The following is a 16,584-nucleotide window of genomic DNA, read 5'->3' on the forward strand; positions in this document are numbered from 1 at the left end:
TATTTTCTCTCTTAATTTATTTTAACTACACAAAACATTTGTCTCATGATATGTAGTTTGAAAGTTAAAATCACAAATGTTGGTATATGTAAAATGCAAATCAAATTTCTGTTCAAAGACTTTTTTATTACCTGAGCCATGCTGGGTAGCACAGCTAGTGAACCCATAATATCAAGTGATCAGTAGAAAAGTGTCCACAAAATAATATTAATAATGAATTGTTTACATTTATAACAATCAATTCTCTCGTTGTACATCTCAAAAGCTTGTCGCCTTTTTTAGTTAAAACTTTGAAAGCAACACCCTAGAAATAATTAATAAAGGTCTCAAGCTAATAGTAGTTTCTTGTTTACCGTGGTCTTTCTACTTCGAAGAACATGCATTTAAAGAATGGTTTGCAAATTTTGGGGCAAAGGTTGCGTCTAGCAAACAAGCTTTTACGTGTTGCATTTGTGTTAAATGCAGCGCTTGAAGGTTTTGCTCTGCCAAAAATTGTTTGATGTTAATATCAACTAGTTCAGCAATGCAAAAGAAGAGTTGAGGCCAAAAAACTTTGTGGAAGGTATTAGACAATCAGATGTTTGTTCTATCAAAAGCAACAATCAGAACGCAGCTATCCGAGTAAAGGATGGAAATAGTTTTGTTTTAAAAACGTTAGTTTTTGTTTCTGCATGTAACATAAGTTTGGTTCGTTCATGTCACTTGTTGGGAAATATATTTGTATAATTTGACAAATTATCATTATATAACTTATAAATATGCAGATTTATAGCATGTTATTTAATAGCATCCTTGCGGCTATCTTAACAAGGTTTACAATGGATCGATGCTCATAAATCCACTTCTATTGCACATAAAAAGCTAGTTTTGCCTGCAAGCTTTAGCAAACATATCAATGAGTGAAATGAGTTTTTATGCAACATTGTTAAATATGGTTATAAAATAAAAATGTTTTCAAATTCAGAATGAAATAAAAATTCAAAATTCTAGCAAATTGAAGGACACAGGCTATAATATCATCACAGGTTAATTGCAAGCAATGAATATCAACTAGTAGAGATATTTTTCGGACTCTTGATGCATATTAATTAAATGATCTTTGACAAGTTGGAGATTGACATAAAAAGGTTTAATATCGCTCCACCAGAAAAAGAGAGCAAAATACAGGCGACATTCGTTTTGCTCATAATAGGGCTAAATTTATCTTCCGAAAATTCTGATGAGCCATTTGAAAAATACACCGCCAGCCTCGATTTGAAGACTGCCTCCAATTGACTGCCACTATAGAGGATAGGTTGGAAAATAGAGCGCCATGGTGTTCAGTTAGAGGTTTCACGGTATGTTGAGATATCAAATTTGGTCTGAATTAGCCTATCAAACAATTGCACTCCAACTGTTCTGTACGCACTGCACCTAGTAGTAGATACTATCATCTAGTAGTAGATCTATACTAACAGCTAGTAGCAGATACTAACAGCTAGTAGTAGATACTAACAGCTAGTAATAAATACAAACAGCTAGTAGTAGATACTAACAGCTGGTAGTGGATACTAACATCTAGCAGTCTATACTAACTGCTAGTAGTGGATATTAACAGCTAGTAGTAGGTACTAATATCTAGTTTTAGATACTAGCAGCTAGTAGTCGATACTAACAGCTAGTAGTAGATACTAACAGCTAGTACTAGATTCTAGCAACTAGTACTAGATACTAACATGCAGTAGTCGATACTAACAGCTAGTACTAAATACTAGCAACTAGTACTAGATACTAACAGCTAGTAGTAGATACTAACATCTAGTAGTCGATACTAACAGCTAGCAGTAGGTACTAACAGTTAGTAGTAGATACTAACATTTAGTAGTCGACACTAACAGCTAGTAGTAGGTACTGAAAGCTAATAATGGATACTAACAGCTAATAGTAGATACATGTTTTAACAGCCAGTAGCAGGTACTAGCTTCTGTTAGTAACTAACCAGTTACTAAGATTGTCGACATTTATGCCTAGGCTTATATTGTCCCTTTCCTACTTTCACTCATTACATAGGGTATTGCCACATTAGTGCTTTTGAAATTTGATTACATTGTAGTTTAGCAGAGATATTCTACTTTGATTAAAGAGAGGCCTAGGCGTGCTACTGTTGTACACAATGTTCAACCAGAGCATTGCAAAGTTAAATGCAACGCGTAAAAGTTTTGCTTTGCCAAAAATTGTTTGAATGCTAATATCGACTAGTTCTGCAGTGCAGAAGAAGAGTTGAGGCCAAAAGATATTGTGGAAAGCATTAGACAACTAGAAGATGTTTGAAAGCAGCAATCAGAACGCAGCTATCCGAGAATATGATGGAAATATTTTTGTCTTGATAACGTTAATTTTTGTTTCTTCATCCCACGACCAAACGAGCGAAGCGAAGTTTGAGAGTTTTTATGATAAATGCATGTGCACACAACTTACGAAAATTATTCATCAACAACGTCGGAAACCCTTGTATCGAAATCTCATCAACAAATTTAACCATTTTTTGGCAGAGTCTTTAAAGTATAATAACGATACAAAACACATATAAACCTATTTAACTATGTTACCAAGTCTTTGAAAGGTTACCGCAATATCTTAAAACTAACCCATCTAATCGGATTATATATAAATAGACAGATTAATTCGGCCAAAATTCGTCACAAAACGCTTGAAAAGCTTGGTTTAATAATAGTTAAGACCGGCCTACGATACGCCAATAAAGCCGTGCGACAGATAATAGAACTATTTAGCAGTGCGCATTTCACGAGAAAAACGTGCTCATTTCACCAGTCTATGGCATTGTTTAATTGCCGAAGGTTTGTGTAATTAACATAGACTGTTTGAGGTGTAGACCGATTTACAGGTACGAAAATGTGGTACACAGTTTATCAGCCTACGTTTTTGTCCAATTACCGAAGGTTTTTTAAATTATTAGAACATTAACCAGATTTCTTTACATCTTATCTACAAGCTAGGGCGGAACTACAATGCCCCTTTATGACAAGAATATTTCTTTATTTCACTCCAGTTTTTATAAAACTTTTAGACGCGTGAATGCCAACGCTTGCTTTCTGTTATATATCGCTGTCAAAACTATTCTACATTCACAACACAACCAACTTTCAAACTGTATATTACACGGCAGCTTGCCGTTTTACTTTTTATATTGCATTTCAGAGATATAATAAACATATTTCTTTATTGTTGTTGTTAGTTAAATTACGTACAGTAGGTTAGGTTGTACAGCCATGCCACTCTTAGCCGTACAGGCATTCCTCTCGATCTAGCATGGAGTTTGACAATACACAAGAGTCAAGGTCTTACCACGGCTGAAGCTATCATTGATATAGGCCACCACGGAATGACCGCTGGAATATCGTTTGTTGCTCTCTCTCTCTCTTCCTCTCTCTCTCTCGAGTTCGAAACATCAATGACTTACTTGTTAACAACTTCGCTAGGGAGCGCATCACTCGATTAGCTATCAATAACCAAATCCTACAACGTAAAAGAAAGGAGACTAGACTGCGCGACTTTTAACAGATACTGTATACTTATAACAGATATTGTAATATCAATAATTAACCAATTACTCTTATACCTGGTTTCAACCCAACTTTACCTCCAAAATAAATTGTTAGTTGCACCTTTTTAGAGTCGTGCTACCTCAAATTTATTTTATATCTCAAACAAGTCTCATTTACACTATACTCTGTCAATTCCTGCTGAGAACTACTTTTTCAACAACCAACATTCTTTTTTCCACTATCACTTTGGACGTGGGCTGTATGACAGGGGAATTTCTAGTGTAATATAAGTATGATTCATTTATGTCACTTGTTCATGAATATATATTTGTATCATTTGATAGATTATTGCTATATAACTTTTAAATATGCAGATTTTTAGCGTATTATTTAATAGCATCCTTGCGGCTATCTTAACATGGCTTACAATGGATCGATGCTCATAAATCCACGTCTATTGTACATAAAAAGATAGTTTTGGCTGCAAACTGTAGCAAACATATTAATGAGTGCAAGGAGATATTGTGCAACATTGTTAGATATAGATATAAAATAAAATAAGTCTTCAAATTTAGAATATAATAAAAATTGAAAATGCCAACAAATTGCAAAGAAGGACACATGCTATAATATCATCACAAGTAAATTGCAAGCAATAGATATCAACTGGTAGAGGTATTTCTCATTTTCTCAATGCATATTTGTTAAAAGAACTTTGACAAGTTTGAGGTAAGTTGAGGTAAGTTGAGGTAAGTTGAGGTAAGTTGAGGTAAGTTGAGGTAAGTTTGAGGTAAGTTGAGGTAAGTTAGCAGATTTGTGGCATCTAAGAGCTTTAAAATTACTACACCAGAAAAAGAGGGCAAAATATAAGCGACATTCGCTTCGCCCGTAAAAGGGCTAAATTTATCTTTCGAAAATTCTGACGAGCCATTTGAAAAATAGACCGCTGGCCTCTATTTGAATGCCGCCTCAAATTGACCGCCCCTATAGAAAAAAGGTTAAAAAATAGAACACCATGGCGTTCAATTAGGTGTTTTACGGTAGATAACAATGCAAGCCCACTTCGAACAATGCTATGGTCAATTGGCAATTTTAGAACTTTTGTGTTCCATAAAAATTAGCAATTATCTAACTGATTAGAAACTAAAGAATGCACTTGCAGTTGCATTAAGAAGATTTGTTATTGCAAAAGCAGTTTAACAATTGCAGTTGAAGATGAACTTACACAAGTTTTTGTAGATTTGATCAAAAAGCATCCTTCATTTTTTTTGTGACGTCATTCTATCGTTGTCGACCATTTTTGTAGACAACTTTTATCGTTAAAAACACGAAGCTTCTGCAATGAATTTTTGAAAGCGCTGCTTTTGTTTGCAATTTTTTTATTATAGTATCAGAACAACACCAAAAAATGCTATTAAATAAGAGAATTACAATTGTTTTCTACAGAAATGGTGGCTTTTTCGTGAACGAGCGCGTGTGCAAATGGTTTGATGTCGTTAAAAAAATAATGGTATTTCTAATATCTGTAGTACAGTATTTTGCAATATTTGCATTTATTTTTGATGTTTGAGGTGATTTGTTTGCCAGGATGTTTCAAAATTGCAAAAGGTAGAATTTGAGCATGATAAAAATTCAGATTAATCCAAAAGACAATTATAATGTCTGTAATTGCAAAATGACTGACAAAATGGAGAGGCGTATCAACTTGGATGCAATAGCCGATATCGACTAGAGCAATGATAACAACTAATGATTTCATTTTGCGTGTCAGTTGTTTTTTTAGTTTAAATGAACTTGTTTAAATAGTTCTAAAAGTTTGTTCCTCTTATCTAGGGAACATTCTGGCAATCAAATTTTCTCAAACATCATAAACAATCGCAAATGATAGATAAATACCGATACATTTTAATGAAATCTACAAAAGTTTGTGTAACTTCATTTTTAACTCCAGCCTGAAGACCGATTTCATGCACCCTATGAGCTACTTTTGAAACTCATGCGAGATAAATTGTGGTCCATCGTCTATTCTCAGCGTGTCAGTTTGACCAGTTTGCAGAGGTTTCAAGACATCTGCACTGAGATCAAACTATTGCTTGTCTAGGAACTTTGTCATAGAAACTCTTTGTGGTGGATCAGGTTGTGAAACAGTCATGCAATCTAAACGCTGATGACAATTATAGTTCTCAGCCTACTTATCAATACCTGGCCACCATGCTTTACTCCTGAGTTGCTGTTTGGTTTTAGATATACCTTGATGACTGAGTAATTAGCTACTCAAGATAGTTGACGCATCGACATTACCTTTTAGAACTTGCCAAAGCCCTACCCTCTAAAGTATAAATATGTACAAACTTCTGTATGTATAGTTACATTAATTCTTGTGCCCATTTCATACAAAACAACCTACAACATTCTCAGGATGTGTTTATAAGTGTTCTCGCTAGCTAGCGATTGTCTGCATTGCATCAGGGTTTACACTGCACCAGCAAGCACCATCTTTAATATGTGATCAAGTAGGCTATCTTCTGCAATGCACCAAGTTAGCTTGTTTTCTTTGAGCACTCTCTGCATTGGCAAGAAAAACTGTGTCTTTCTGCTTTTCAAAACCCAAAAGTGGTAAACTTTATCTTTTCAAACCGGTAGAAAAATTGGAGTTGCGATCTCTTTGACCAGACAAACCAACCTTTTTTAACCTTTTCAAAAAATTTCATTTCATTACATATTAAATTTATTATTGAGTATACAGTAACATAATTTGCATTGATACATTTTTGCCTCCTCTCTGCTCTACTCGCTGCATGTATAAGCTCAAGTCACATTACTCCAAAGGTATGTACGTAACAAAATCTTTTTTTTAGCCATGGCCAAAATAAAATTTCATTTTTTATGGCCATTAAATGGTCAGGTGAGGGGCCGCTTTTGCAAACTTCATTGCTTAGTCTTTCTTGTTGAATTAGGTTAAAAAGATTTTAACCTAATTGACACTAAAGGCTGTAGCAAAAGCGAAGACAGAAACTGACAAGTGCTAAAAAATATGTGTGATAAAAAGTTGAAATTCAGTAAAATATTTAAAAATAGCTTAACTTAAAAAAAGCTTAGCTTCAAGTGTGCGTTTAATAATCTAAACTTATTTGAAGCGAATTCAAAATTTATGTATACAAATGTATGTTTTGAAGGTAAAAACTCCTTTCGAACGTACTGTGTTTGGCACACGCATTATAATGTTGCATTTTATTGCAAATTATAACCTCTAAATACAATACAGTTACTGCAGCTAACTAAAGTTATCACACTATTTTATTATTAATTTTCAATATGGGCAACAATTTTATAAAATTTTGATGATTTTTATCAGGTGATGCTTACATTGTATAATTACAATAACTACTATATCCTTACACACAGTTTCATGTTTTATCATGCGATGCCAACCCTTTAGCGAATCAACATCGTATCCTGTAGGTGCACTGTAGTCGCCATAAAGAGGCAGCAAAAACAATTCATTACTCAGTTTTTATGTAGAAACAAGGAGGCTCTTTGTCGGCCTTTCCTCTTTGTGATTCTCTATCATCTTCCTTTGTGTGCTCGCTATCATGGCTGCTTTTTAGTGGTACTGCTGCAGTGTAGTCTCAAGGAGCGAGTACCCTCATTTTTATGGGCATGCTATGACACAGACTCTATCTAAACACAGCACTTTCAAGTATTGCTGACCTGTTATACTTCTGCCAGGTGCCATGTCTATATAGCAAAATTGTTGAGCAATTTACACAAACTCCTTCAAATAAAACAGAAATAATATAGATATATATATATATTAATATTAGCTCATAAATATACATTAATAAGTGTGTATCTGCAGTACTACATGTGATGTCATAATGACATATACAGAGATGCTGATGCAAGACGTATAACCCTATACATCTTTGCATCCTCACATAAACATCTCCTTTAGTTGTGATATAAAATAAAACAGCTAATCTTGGAAAAACTTGTATCATATCTTAGGAGTAGTCTTTTATAGCACAGCCTAGCAAATAGTGCTGTCAACCTGCTGAGTAGATTGTCGTATGTGATGTTATTGTAAGCTGAGAACTTTTTTTAATTATTGTTCTATAATTGCGTGCAGCTTGACCAACAGACTCACTCATTGCAAATTAAATCAAAACCAATATTTTAGCATGATTGAATTTTTTCCATAATTTTGTGAAATAACAATCTTTTAAATAATAATGAGTAAGTTAAAACACATTTTCACATTTTTTTGGTCAAAAACCTATTCCACAACTTGTCTTCTTTAGCGTAGCAATTTAGAAAGAAACAGCTTTCAGTAAATGTGCTTCATTAAGATCAAAATCATCTAAACTTTACAACATTAGATGATTTTGATCTGAGTATTTCAGACAATGATGATGATGATAATGGTAAAGAAAAAAATCCTGAGCAAGAACCTGTATCCAAAAGTGAGCCTGAAAATGACATCGTTGAAGAGGAAAAATCCATACAAAGTTTTTAAGAAATATATGGTGTGCCATCAATGAAATAAAAAAAAATGATAAAAAGAACACAAAAATGACTATTGATTATTTTGAAGATCGGTTTAATGCTAGACACACCAGATGGAACGGTGATGTAAGTCAATCTCCTATTCAGATGGTAATGAAGTATTTCAACAAAAAGTTATTTGAGACCCTGAAAAATGAAACAAACCTTTATAATGTGCTGGCAACTAAATCATCAATCAAAACAAATTTATTTAAGGTTAGCATTTTTTGTGATGAATATTCATGTAGAAAATTTAAGGTTTAAAAACAATTATGTTCTGGAATGCAGAAGTGTGCATCAATATGATTGCCAATACAGAGCCATTGAGGAGGTTTTTTAAAGCGAGGCAAAATTTGTCCGCTGTTTCTGACAGCAACCAGAAAAGATTCTAAAAAGAGGGTTCTCAGCTGTTGATGAAAAACTTATCTCATTCACTGGATGAATGTCAGCTCAGTAGGTTTGGAGGCAAAGCCTAATCTAGTTGGTATCAAACAGAAGGTTATTTGTGGTAAATCTGGACAAGCGCTGGACTTCGCATTGTGCCAAAATGCCAGTACTGGTATATTTGAAGGACACGAATGCCTTGGAGGCATTATGATAAAAAAAACTTGCAAACATTTCCTAAAAATTTAAACTACAACTGTATTTGATCATTAATTGCTGGTTTGCTTGTTTTCAGAGAGTTGAACTTAAAGGGTATTCTTCATGTTAGGACAGCTGAAAAAAGAGGTGCATTTCATGAAGTCGAGAGGCATACCTGTGTGTACACTGGTTGGATAATGGAGTTGTTTCATTAGCATATACATTTTTCTAGCATTGATACAATAGACCAGGTGAAACACTGAAGTGAATCCATCAAAGCACATACCAATATTGATCATCCACATGCTGTGAAGGTATATAATAAATACATGGGGGCTTTAGACAAGTTTGACTTCCTAATAAAATAATACACAGCAAAAGCAAAAAACCAGTTTGAATGATTCATTGACTTCAGTGATTCTTGATTCTGACTTTGCGGAACGCTTAATTTTTGAATTAGACAATAGTACACAAAAGGCCAAAGTGTTGCACTAGCAAGTGATTTTAAACCAACATTGGTGGAACACCTGTACAGTCTAAACTTGCAACTCCCAGACTAGTTAGAAGACTATGTCTATCAGCAGACACCATAAATATTTAAATGCCTCCTCAAAATAAGTGAGCTGCAGCTGTGAGAACAGTTGGAGACATATGATATGACAGAGTGGCAACCTGACTAGTGAAAATTGATAGAGAACCTCAAAGGTAGAACATTGAAGGCTGTTCAAGGTCTAGAATCAAGTGCAACAATTATAAGGTAGATCTATGTCTCCACAAAAACTGCACTTGCTGAAAGACATTTCACATCAAAGCTTGACTGATATTATGATGCATCATATTTTGTAAGTAAGTAAATTTAGATGTCTAATAAAAAGTTACTCGCTGAAAAATTTGGTTGAATGCCAACAAAATAGACTTGGAAGTTAGATAAGTTATCATATTAGGTTGGTGGGTCTGAGCACCCGGAATTGTGAACATCCCATAATTCCTACAACTCCTATTGTGACAGTTGAGGATAAAAGTTAGTGCAAAACATTTACCTATAGAACTATAATAATAATAATAATAACTAGGAAAAGTATCGATTAGCCGAGGTATCTTTCAGGGGGACATTCCTTCTCCTTTGATGTTTGTGATGTCAATGACACCCCTCACAACTGTACTGCACAAAGTTAAACTAGCGTACCATCTCAAAAACAAATGTGCAGTTAACCATCTACTGTATATGGACGACCTGAAACTGTATGGGAAGAACAAGAATGAGATAGAGACACTGATACACACGATGAGAATCTTCAGTGATGATATCGGTATGGAGCTTGGATTAGATAAGTGTGCTACCATCACCATGATAAAAGGAAAACTAACTGGCAGAGGAAGTATCATGCTACCAAATGAAACAGAAATCCATGAACTAGAAGATAATGAAAGCTACAAATATTTAGGAGCTATGGAGGCAGATGACATAAAACAATCTGAAATGAAAGCTAAGATCAAGAAGGAATACATTCACAGGCTCATGAAAGCGCTGAAATTAAAGCTGACTGCAGGAAATCTTATTACCGCTATCAATACATGGGCTGTGTCCTTGTACAGATACGGAGCAGGTATTATTCAGTGGACGAAGGTTGAGTTACAGCAACTCGACAGAAGGATGGGAAACTGATGACAATACAGAAAGGTTTTCATCCAAAATCTGATGTAGATATAGTATATGTTGAAAGAGACCAAGGAGGAAGAGGATTAGTGAGTGTTGAGGAAACTGTGAATTACGAAAGTCATAGTCTGCAAAAGTACACAGAAGGCAGCCTAGTCAAATTTATAAGAACAGCGGGTAAGATCATAAATACCAACAGTGAAGATGGAAGACAAGAGTATAGAAACCATCAGAAAACTGAACAAAAACAAAACTGGCATGATAAGCCAATGAACGGACAACATCTAAAACAGACAGAGAATCAAGCAGCAAAGGAGACATGACAATGCATGAAGAGGGGCTGTCTCAAACGAGAGACTGAGAGCCTGATCATTGCTGCCCATGACCAAGCATTAAGAACCAACTATAGGAAGGCCAATAGAAAAGTCAACAAATGATCCGAAATGCAGATTGTGCAAGCGGAAAGATGAAACAGTGTCCCACATAGTCAGCGAATGCAGTAAGAATAGACAGACAGAATATAAAGGACGGCATGACAAAGTTGCAAGTGCAGTGCACTGGAACATATGCATAAAACATGAGTTGCCCCACACAGAAAAATGGTACGACCACCGTGCAGAAGCTGTATTGGAGAATGAGAAAGTGAAGCTGCTATAGGACTTCAACGTGCAGACAGACAAGGTTATTGAAGCTAGAAGACCAGACCTGATACTAATAAACAAAGAAACCAAACAGTGTCAGGTCATAGACATAGCAATACCTGGAGACACAAGGGTAGTACAGAAGGAAGATGAGAAGATTGCTAAATACAAAGAGCTTGGGTTTGAGATAAACAGACTGTGGAAGGTGAAGACCAAAGTGATACCAATAGTAATTGGTGCACTCGGAACAATATCAATAAGGCATATAGCATACTTGGCCGAGGTGGGAGGGAACATGTCTTTTGAGGCTATACAGAAGACAGCCATCTTAGGAACAGCTCACATTTTGTGGAAGGTCCTCTCTTAGTGGAGTTGAGGAAGATGTTGGATCCTTTGGCCTTTTGTTAAGACCCAGACTCAACACGGACTAAAACCAGTCACCTACCACCACACGACTGTGAAGAAAAACTTTTACAATAATAATAGTAATCTAATTGTTCTAGATGTTTCTATTTATTAGGAAGATTACTCGTCATTTTCATCATCGTCTGTTTACTTATTTATAGCTGTTTCCAACTTTAGAAGCTTCTCATAAAACATCCTCATTTCTACAACAAAACAGAAAAGTATGCTGCGTTTTGTAGTCAGAGGGTCTAATTAAAAAGAGTGTGGAGAGCAGCTGTTTACTTTAATTATAAACGTAATTTAGTTTTATCTAAGAAAATATAACACTTTTTATTGAATAAATGTGAAAATAGCTTGTGGGAGAAAAGCTAGAAACTGTGGGATTTTTGATTGTAAACTTTTGTTAGCTTGAATCAAATCTTAACCAAAAGAACACCTCAAAATATGGCACCAGCCAAAAAATTTCAGCCGCATGAGGTATTTACTCCTATTTGCAACAATCATTCCTTGACCTAAAACTGAATCAGAGATCGGCTATATCATTATGAATTAACTTAAAACATTATAAAAAATACAAGTATTTATTATAGTACTATAATTGTGATATTCTATTTTAGCAATAATTTTGATGCTAGAGGAATAAAAATAAGGTGTGAATACAAACAACATATGCGATGCAAGCTTCAAGCTATGATATGATTGGTTGTTCAGATGGAAAACCCACGATTAGTCAATGTGTGAGGACTAATCAAAAACATTTCTAATGGCCGCCTTCTTGAAACATTCTACGAAGGGCAAAAAAAGCTCCGTATTCCTCATCATCCCTTAAAAATGGTAGGCCTAGCGTAGGTTCATAACTATATCAAAGCAAATTAGCGGCCTTTAGAGTGTTAGTAGCATCTTAATATTTAGTTGGTCAGCACTTATTGTCAACCACAGGGTAAACTGGGTGGCTAATAAATAGATTGTACATGTATTTTTTAGAATACTTTTGGTTGCAGACAGAATGCCTACATAACTTGCTTCTTTATTATGTATAGTACATATGGGCTGACATAATAGAGGAAGTGAGTTCATGTCATAAATTATAATGAAGATGAAGCAATTACTATGTTGTCCCACAATTATCATCACTGATGTATTTATATGCCCGCATTAACTTTTGAGTGGTGGTTACGGAATCACGCCAACTAGGATCTGGTTAGAATTGCCCTGAAGTTTATTCAAACATCAATCTGAAATGTTGCCTGCTACTGTTTATGCAATAATATTTTGTGTCATTAGTTAGCCTTTAATCTAGTTTGTAATGTAGAAGCAAAAACAATTTACTTTGTGCCAACAACTCAATTGATGTATCAATGATAGTATATATAAAATCGTGGAAATTGGGGCAAAAATCTCACGCATTTTCATTTTTTTTGGGGTGATTGCGTGAGTCTCACACCCAATGCGTGAGAGTTGGCAAGTATGCTACTGTACGTAATTTAACTAACAACATCGATAATGAAATATGTTTATTATATCTCTGAAATGCAATATTAAAAGTAAAATGGCAAGCTGCCGTGTAATATACATAGTTTGAAAGTTATGTTGAAAAGTTGAAAGTTGGTTGTGTTGAATGTAGAATGGTTTTGACAGCGATATGTAACAGAAAGCAACCATTAGCATTAACGCGTCTGGAAATTTTCTGCAAACTGAAGTAAAATAAAGAAATATTCTTGTCACAAAGGGGCATTGTAGTTCGGCCCTAGCTTGTAGACAAGATGTAAAGAAATCTGGTTAATGTTCTAGATAATTTAATGAAACCTTCGGTGATTGGACAAAAAACACAGGCTGATAAACTGTGTACCACATTTTCGTACCTGTAAATCGGTCTACGCCTCAAACGGTCTACGTTAATTAAAGAAACCTTCGGCAATTAGACAATGCAATCATTATATACTTCGATGTTGTAAATTCTAATGAGTGTTCTTATAATAAAATATTATAATAATTTATTTATAAAATCAAATAATTAATTCGAATAATAAAATCGGCAAAAAAGAAACGATAACTTCTCAGTACTTTTACGTTAATTACAGAAACCTTCGGCAATTAGACAATGCTATAGACTGGTGAAATGTGCACATTTTTCTTGTAAAATGCGCATGACTTAATAGTTCTACTATTTGTCGGACAGCCTTATTCGTTTCGTTGGCCGGTCTTAATTTTGATTAAAAAAAGCTTGTCAAGTTTTTATCGCAATTTTTTGCCAAATTAATCTGTCTATTTATGTATAATCCGATCAGATAGGTTAGTTTTAGGATTTTGCGTTGCGGTAACCTTTCAAAGACTTGTTAACATATTTAAATAGGTTTATAAGTGTTTTGTATCATTATTATACTTAAACGACTCTACACGAAATTGGTTAAATTTGTTGATGAGATTTCGGTACAAGAGTTTGCAACTGTCATTAATGAATAATTTTTGTGAGTTGTGTGCACATGTGCATTTATCATAAATCTCCCAACCAATCGCTTCGCTCGTGTTTAGTCGTGGGAATATAACATATATATTGTATATTTTATATATTATTATATATATATCTATATGTAATTGTTATAGCTTCAATAAATGGACTTGTGTAAGTGCGTAGATTAATAGATAAAGTCAAGCAATGTTGTCTTCAATAAAATAAAAAATCTATATGCTATAAAAAATCAATGCTATAAAAAATCTCAAGAACTCTTACACAATAATATAAAACTTACTATTTCGTCACAATGTCACTCAAAATTTAATCAGACCTCAATCTGTAATGTTAGCAGTTACTATTAATACACAAATATTTTATGTGGTTTGTAGGCCTTTAAACTACATGTAGTTTGTAAAGTGAAAGCTAGAACAATTTAATAAACACTATAAACTTATAGATATCAAAGAATAGAAGCGTACCTGTTTCTGACTGTTCTCTTCTTTGTCTATCCTCTTGCAACTGTAATCTCAGCTCTGCGATATGAAAATACCCCATAAAACATTGTATGCAAATCAGAAAGATATAATGTTACTTTAATATAACTACATGGCATTACTGCTGTTTATGGGTCAACAGACTGCAAATCTTTCTGTTCACTCTCATAACTTTAAAATGTTAATTAAAACTAGGATTTGATTAAAATTACGCAAAACTTTAGTCAAACATCAATCTGAAATTTTGCCTGCTACTGTTTATGCAATAATATTTTGTGTCATTAATTAACCTTTAATCTAGTTTGTAATATAGAAGCAAAAACAACTTATTTTGTACCAACAACTCTTAAAATTCAGCAAATGTCGGTGTACTAACCTCTTGCCAGCTGTTCATTTCTTCGCCTCTCTTCTTGCAACTGTAAATTTGTCTCTACAATAACAAAAACATAGTTAAACTCTATAAAGGCCTATACATATCTGTAGGATACTGTATTTCAATAAGCTATTATTGGTCATCTGGGCTGATTAACTATTATCTAATTGGTTTTTTTTGTTCTTCCGTGCTTGCCCGTTATTGCATCTAACTTCCGATTTTACTCTAACTAAAATTCATGACAGCAACCGATAAATCGTACTTTATTAAGTTATGGCTTACCCTACACGGGTACCAACTAGCTCAACAAACTCGTGCTGAGAATAAAGAACAGGTTTTTGACCTAATCACAAATTTTAGATAAAATTTATGTATGCTGGTTACTAGAATCTCAAATTTTTAGCTGCTTTTATTTGTTTTGGATTTTTATTCTGCTTTTGCCTGATTGTTTTGACTGTACCTTAAATTTTTGGTTAATATTTGGTGAATATATAACTAGATGGTATGCAATAGATGCTCTTATTATGTGAACTTTCTGTAACATAAATTCCACTTACCCATAGACATATTAATATTAATAAACCTAGATTGGCCAATAATAGCCATTCCCATTGGTTGCCTTGTCAGACTTGAATAGCATGACGTTACATCATTGTATTGTACCTAATGCTTGGCTGCACTGTTGTTTACAATGGAGCTAATGAGGAGAAGGTGACAAAATCACATTTATTTTCACATAAAAACCTTGGATACATAACCCAGTAAGCCAAAGCAATTATGTGATAATATCTGATAACCACCATAGATTAAAACTATGAAAGTTATGAAATGTTGCACACAAATCATGAGCCATCAGGGCTTTATTTGCCATCTCCTCTTCTATCCCCCTTCTCTTTTTTGCCTTCACTCTTTTCCCAAGAAGAAATTGAAAGGGCAAAAGAGAGAAGAGGGAAAGGAAAGGGGGGGGGGCAAATAGCCCACTCACCCGAAGAGCCAGACCCTGGCTAGGTAAATAGACTAATATCATGCTGAACTAAACATGACTAAATATGATGAGTATGCAGGTATGTCTTAAGTCAAAAATGAGACAGAATGATTATTTTACAACGGGCTATGTATCTCGGTCACTAAAGCTGAAGTGTAATGATTGTATCACTAGCATCGTAGATGCTACTAACTATGATGTCAACCAAGCAACGAATTCTCTAATCACAGTTAAGAATCGTGGTGGCTTGACTTTGTCTTCGCCTCTGGTGGTTGAGGTTTGCAACCACAGTGAGAAAGTGATGAGAGTGTTGCTTAGTAGTGCTGGGTTGGTGACAAACTTTCACAGGCTAGCACTAATTTTCACCATGGAGAGGTTGCTGAGGTTCAACATCACGCTATTGCTTAAGTGTAATCTTCATGCTAGTAGCCTAGCTCGTGAGATAGCAAAGAGATATATTTTGATTAGGGGACATTATGAAGCTAAAAATAAAGCTGGCATGGGTAGCTCGTCTGGTCTTGACCCACCGGGTCAGAGGTGCCCTAGTTGGGCCACCCGGCCCTCGGGTTTTCTTATACAAAGACACGGGTAGGTTTATGGCTAAATGAGAGCAATTGTATATCACTTTTTAAGTGCGATTGAAATAGAGTCGCGTATAGTCTTAGCGCAGAAGGACCAGGCGAAATAAAACAAGGTGAGTTCAGACTATACTTTTACGTCTGCAACAATAGTCTTTAGACTATAGGTTTCACAATGTTTTTCGGCATGAAATAATCAACATGTCGGTGGTCTTGAAGTTTATGAAGAAGCCGGTCAAGAAAGGGAAATACCAAGTTATTTGTACAATATGCGAAAGCAAGTTAAGTTATAAAGAAGGGTCATCCTCAATACTATTGAGGCAT

The 16,584-nt window shown here is 34.7% G+C and overlaps 1 protein-coding gene across 1 annotated transcript; it reads left to right on the plus strand.

Moving 5' to 3' along the window:
• Window positions 1–9,897: 9,897 nt before the first annotated feature.
• On the plus strand, window positions 9,898–10,338 carry LOC137407838 (uncharacterized). The gene has a single exon (XM_068094218.1). It carries the CDS (start codon window positions 9,898–9,900, stop codon window positions 10,336–10,338), a length of 441 nt encoding a protein of 146 aa, XP_067950319.1.
• Window positions 10,339–16,584: the final 6,246 nt, after the last annotated feature.

This window comes from Watersipora subatra, chromosome 11, assembly GCF_963576615.1.
Source record: "Watersipora subatra chromosome 11, tzWatSuba1.1, whole genome shotgun sequence".
Lineage (NCBI taxonomy): Eukaryota > Metazoa > Bryozoa > Gymnolaemata > Cheilostomatida > Watersiporidae > Watersipora > Watersipora subatra.